The sequence below is a fragment of the Phragmites australis genome, chromosome 14 (genome assembly GCF_958298935.1).
Source record: "Phragmites australis chromosome 14, lpPhrAust1.1, whole genome shotgun sequence".
NCBI classification, from domain to species: Eukaryota; Viridiplantae; Streptophyta; class Magnoliopsida; order Poales; family Poaceae; genus Phragmites; species Phragmites australis.
In genome coordinates this window covers 3,781,266-3,787,534 of record NC_084934.1, presented here as the reverse complement: position 1 = coordinate 3,787,534, position 6,269 = coordinate 3,781,266, and the positions used below count along the sequence as shown (strand labels likewise).

Sequence of the window (6,269 nt, the reverse complement as noted above, 5' to 3'; positions counted from 1 at the left end):
GATACTGGTACGAGTTTGCTTCTAAACTTCCATTTCTCATTCTAGAAAAACTTTTGTTACCACGAAACAGCAATAGAATTTTAAACCCTTATCCATAAACTCACCTTTTCTCCTACCAATTTCCAAACAAACGCACCCTCAATTCCTATAGAAATCACCCTGCCCGAAATATTTTAATAGTTGTTTGAAATAGAAATTTCATACTTAAATTATTTTTAATAGTAAACAGTTTCATTCTCGTATAACTCACTCACGTGCCGTGCACTCGTGCATATTGACTGTTGAGAAGTTCGTGCGCTCGGTGGCCGGCGCCGTAGCCGCCTCCATGCAGTTCGAAACGCCGGCGCCGCCTCCGGCCGCTCGGCGCGCCCCCACCTTCCAGGCCAACCCCGCGACCGACGCGAGGCAGCTCCTCGGAGCGCTCCTTCCGCCGCGCCCCGCGCTCTGCCACGTCCTGCAGGCGCACGCTCGCCTCGCCGTCCTCGGCCTCGCCACCGCGCGCGTCCTCCCGCACCTCCTCGCCGCCCTCCCGCGCTTCCTGCCCGGCGCTGCTTCGTGCTCCTCCTACCCGCTCTCCTTGTACCGCCGCTCCGACGACTCCTCCGCCTTCGCGTCCAACCACCTCATCCGCGTGCTCCCGCACCCGCTCCCGCTCAGCCTCTTCCCGCGCCTCCCGCGCCGCAACCCTCACTCCTTCACCTTCCTCCTCGCCTCGCTCTCCAACCACCTCGACGCCGACCCCACAGATGGCTCCTCTGCTTCCCGCTTCCTGGGCTCCCACGTGCACGCGCTGGCCGTGAAGGCGGGCGCCGCGGACGACCTCTACGTGCGGAACGCGCTGGTCCACTTCTACGGCGTGTGCGGCGACGTGGGGGCGATGCGGAGGGTGTTCGACGAGCTGCCGCGCGTGAGGGACGTGGTGACGTGGAATGCGGTCCTTGCTGGGTACGTGCGAGCGGGTACGGTGGGGCATGCGCGGGAGGTGTTCGACGGAATGCCGGTGAAGGATGAGGTTTCTTGGAGCACGGTGGTGGGCGGGTATGTGAAGGAAGGGGAGCTGGAGGTGGCGCTGGGAGTGTTTAGGAACATGGTGGTGCAGGGGGTGAGGGCGAATGAGGCGGCGGTTGTGACAGCTTTGTCAGCAGCCGCACAGCTGGGGCTGCTTGAGCAGGGGAGGTTTGTGCATGAGGTGGCCCAGAGAGAAGGAATGCCAGTGAGTGCAAATGTAGGTGCTGCGCTGGTGGATATGTATTCCAAGTGTGGAAGCGTGGCAGCAGCGAGGGAAGTTTTTGATGCCATGCCGAGAAGAGATGTGTTTGCGTGGAACTCCATGATCTGCGGGCTTGCTGCCCATGGGTTGGGGCAGGATGCGGTGGAGCTCTTTGAGCAGTTTGTCAGTGAGGGTTTTTGCCCGACGAATGTGTCATTTGTTGGGGTGCTGAATGCCTGCAGCCGTTCTGGCCTTGTTGATGAAGGGCGGTGGTATTTCAGGCTGATGGCAGAGAAATATGGCATTGAGCCAGAGATGGAGCATTACGGATGTATAGTTGATCTTCTGGGTCGTGCCGGTCTTGTTCAAGATGCCATTGAATTGATTGAAGGGATGCGCATCACACCTGACCCAGTGCTCTGGGGCACAATACTGTCAGCCTGCAAGAGATATGGCCTTGTGGACTTGGGCGTAACTGTTGGTAATAAGCTAATCGAATTGGAGCCTGCTCATGATGGACACTATGTCCTCCTTGCAAGTTTATATGCGACAGCAAAGAAATGGGATGAAGTCAGGAAAGTTAGGAGACTAATGTCTAGTCGTGGCACCAGCAAGTCAGCTGGCTGGAGCTTGATGGAGGCACATGGAATCGTGCACAAATTTCTAGTAGGGGACATGGATCACAAGGATTCTGTACGGATATATAACATGCTTGGCATGATTGGCAGAAGGTTGGCTGAGGCAGGGTATGTACCAGACGTGTCATCAGTGTTGCATGACATTGGGGATGAAGAGAAGGTGCATGCCATCAAGGTGCACAGTGAGCGGCTTGCAATTGCTTATGGGTTCATTGTTGTTGAAGCTGGCAGCCCAATCCGTATTGTCAAGAACCTTAGTGTGTGTGGTGATTGTCATGAGTTCAGTAAGATGGTAACAAAGGTTTTTGACAGGGAAATTATTGTGAGGGACGGTAGTAGGTTTCATCATATGAAAGAAGGGAAGTGTTCTTGCCTTGACTATTGGTAATTAATCATTCGATACGTTTCTTCTCGACTATGTTTGTGGAGTTTAGCCCATATTTTTATGGACTCGACGAGCTGGTGACTGACAGCGATTCTATTTCCGTCGGATCCCATTTCAGACGCCACATAAGGCCTCTGCTCACGAGCTCATGGCTTCAGATTATAAGAGGTACGTTAATCTTTCTCAAGTAAAGTTTACAGTCAGTTTGTCTTGATGATAAAAAGATATCATTCAAAAATCAAAATAGTTTTGTTTTCAATCCCACTTTCTGCTGTTTGCTCAGGCAGCTCATGATGAATTAAGGAATTTCTGGGGCTTTCTCATGAAGCAAGAGGCATCTTCAGCTTAAGACATCGAAAAAACAGCATTATCTTATGGGATCTAATTTCAATGTAATATAATTTCTTGTGAAAGACAAGATAACCGTAAAGTAAAAGCAGACAAAGTAGTGAATAGACTGCATTGTGGATCGGGCCTAAGACAATATTAAGCAATCATTTGTATTGACTTATTACTATCAATCTGCATTCACCAATTTTGAACAAAATATCAACTGGTCTGGATTCCCTCCTTTCGCAAGAATTAAGACAAATTTGGTGGCATCAACAGATGAACGGCATATGCTGGTCAAATGGTTGTCTAAAGGTTCACTCCTCAATTCTCGTCTTATGGCTTGCCTCTCTCAACAAGATCTTTGTTCATTCTGTCTCCTTCAAATGTTCTCAGTTCAGAACCCCATTTTGTTGTCAGTAGGGCAAGAGCCTCCTGTGATTTGTTAGGACCAGCTGCACGCACTGAAGAAATGGAGAAAATTAGTACATCAACGATGTTAGGATCGACAAGGAAACCTAGATACGTTCAAATGTGTGGTAAAAATATATTCAACAAAGCAGGAATTTTTATTATAGGAGCCTGCTGACACATTGAGCAAGCAATCTTATGCTATTCACTTATTAAGAATTCTGTGTTGAAGGTCTTGATTTGGTTCGATAATAATTTCAAGCAACTGAACTCAAAGACGGAGAAGCTATTTTTTTTGTAAGTGCACTGATGATTCAAGATTTGTCCAAATATTTTTTTTGCGAAATTTTGCAGTGTGCTTATCTAAAAATGGTAATACTGCAGGCAATGATTCAAGAACATGCAGTGTTGCTGGACCATTTCTATGGATACATGAATGGAGCAGCTTGAAAACAGTGCAACTTTTACATGCATTGAGGGTCAAGATTCTGGTGTTTTCCCATCCACAGATCATTGACTTGCATAAATTGTACCACTTCCCTAGTGATGAATGATAAAGGAAGGGAATATTTGCAGGAAAACAAGGATGATTTTGAGATATGGACAGGCTGTTAGGAATCAATTTGAATCATGTGTAAATCAGCTTCAGTCTATGAAACTGCATGTTTTGTAGCTGAACTGACTCTGCCTGCAGGTAGATAGATAGTGCTCACATGACCTTTCCAAGATATCTGGAGATGAGCTGCCCATGTTGACACGTCAACTTTGTAATCACTATAAATAAGTAGCTGTTTGAATTCGGCCACAGACAGCATCATGTACATATTTTAAGCATCCTTGCAGAGAGCTGCGTTTTGGAGTTTGCGTAAAGGTTTTGCAGGTAACTGAACGGTTAGATGATAGAATGGACTATGTTGTTCAAGGGTTTAGGTCTAAACAAAGGGTTGAATTTGTGGTCCGACACATCAATGAGCTGCATGCTACCACATTAGTAATTTTTCTTCTCATGCTCTAGTTACCTATTTGCAAAATGTATTGTTTTTCATTATCGAATGTTCATTTTCAGGTCAGTTTTGGCTGTGGAGCTGGTAGTCTTCTTGATTCACTGCTAGAGCATTCAACAGTTCTTGAAAAGTATGGATATTGCTCCAAAAGGCCTCATAGGAGAAGCAGAGGTACAGACATATCCTAGACTCCTCATAGCTGTAGTATGCTGTTCACCGTTTGAACCATCTTTGTGTCCTTCCCAATGCATTACAATTGGATTTATTTCACTTCTACTCTCCCCAGAATTTACAGCCTCTTCACCAGAAGCTGATCAAGAAATCCTTGACACAGACTGTGGTTAACTGATTCTGAGGTAGCTGAGGTTTCCTCTTGGGTGAGATTTTTTCTTTTCTTTTGAGAATTTCTAGAGTAATTCTCTTTTTCTCTAGCAGTTCTTGTATATTTTTAACTGGAGCATCTGAAAGAGCCTCCAATTAGTTAGTATATAACGATGAGAGGGACTTCCACCCATCTCTTCACCCACTTGCTTGTTGCAATATTGCTGACCTGCTCTAAATTCATCTGGGCAAGGAATGCAAACTAGCAAATTGCAATATCAAATTGTTTTCTGTTTTACTGAGCTCCATGCTTTATTAGAACAAAAGTTATTGCCACATGACAATATCAATGTGACAGTGAAAGAAGTGTGTGGGTTTGCTCCTTTTGACCATTTGCATGATTCTCTTACCATCTGAATAGAATGTTCAGCCAACCAAACCGTCACATGTGCGCGACTAATTTCAGGTTCAATGTGACAGTGAACCAACAGTCATATTTGCGGCGAAAATTACATTCACGCGTGCAAAGAGGTAAAGTAGCAACCGAACACCCAAACCAGTTGAGACTAGTCTCATCTGTACATCTGTTGGTGGCTTAGCTTGCTGTGTCTGGAGAGCAAATAAAAGTTAGCAGATACCGTGTAATGTTGATTTCGAAATTCAAATTTTCTTTTCAGTATCTTTCCTTTTTTCCTTCTTCCAAAGTCCTATTTTTGTTCTTCCATTCATGCAGATGCAATAGGGAGCGAATGGGGAAAGAGAGGTTATTTTATTTTCCATTTTCCCCTTGAACGATGGGATTTAAAATAAAAGTAATGGCATAATGCTGAATTCGAGTGTTTATTTTTTATTTCTATAGTGCAAAAAAATAATCAAATGAGATTCATATATTTACCAAGACCTAGGTTGTGTGGCCCCGTAGGTAAAAATGCAAAAAAATCTATCTTCGAGACTTTTGAGAAATGCAAAACTTCTATCTTCGGCTAATCTCAGCTTTCCGGCGAACAGTACAATCCAGACGTGCAAATGAAGAAGGAAAATAGCATCCGAACCCCAGGCCAGTTGAGGCTACTAGTCGTACGAGGAAGGAATGTCTTTTTTATATATATAATTATTGGATTTTATTTCACATACAAGTCACAGTCTAAGGATGAAACTCATCCTAAATTACAGATTGTATTGCCTCTAAAACTGGGCACGTTGGTGATGGAAGATATGGTTGCACTTATAAATCAAATGAGCCCTGTCAGGAGTGTTCCAGGCTCTTCTAGCTAAAGCATGAGCAATTTTGTTTATACTCCTATTTATCTTGCGCACATCATAGTGTCGATCTTCATTGTTGTTTCCAAAATCTGTGAGAACCGATAGGAGCTTCATTGTTGTTTCCAAAATCTGTGAGAACCGATAGGAGCTTCCAATATCCATGAGCTAAGATGATGTCTCTCTTGTCAAGGGTTGTCACCAGGTTTTGATTGTCAGATTCGTAGGTCATTTGGGCGAGGTTGAGTGCTTTTACCACCTTGGAGGCCATGCTAATAGCTAAAGCCTCAGTCATGAGAGGGTTGTGAGCTTCTTGTACCTAGGCAGATATGAAAATTCCCGAAGAGGAGATTGTGGTTCCTGTGTTGTGGATGAAGATGTTGAGGCCTACCTTTCTTGGTCCTATGACTTATGTATCTTGAACGATTGTCACATCGGTGTAGCATCTTGGTCCCGGTAGAAAAGGTCTTGGGCGCTGTTGTGGTATTTGTGAAGTCGGTTGCACCTGGTGTCCATTTATCTGCGTACTTGTCTGTCTCTGTGCTTGTTCACCATCATAAGTTAAAAACTTACCTTATATTGTTGCTTGAGTTGCATGGTGCACCCGACGAATCATCCATTGTTTGTTCCTGAATCTTAAATCATTACTTGCCTTCCACAAATACCATAGAAGAATGAAGACCTCCAGAATTTTTTTCCCACTTCCTGCA

The 6,269-nt window shown here is 44.9% G+C and overlaps 1 protein-coding gene across 1 annotated transcript; it reads left to right on the top strand.

The window, feature by feature from the left end:
• Nucleotides 1–262: 262 nt before the first annotated feature.
• On the top strand, nt 263–5,008 carry LOC133891467 (pentatricopeptide repeat-containing protein At3g62890-like). Its single transcript, XM_062332183.1, has 5 exons — nt 263–2,232; nt 2,352–2,401; nt 2,517–3,271; nt 3,359–4,149; nt 4,265–5,008. Coding segments are annotated over exons 1-2 (1,908 nt in total). The 5' UTR covers nt 263–325; the 3' UTR covers nt 2,353–2,401; nt 2,517–3,271; nt 3,359–4,149; nt 4,265–5,008.
• Nucleotides 5,009–6,269: the final 1,261 nt, after the last annotated feature.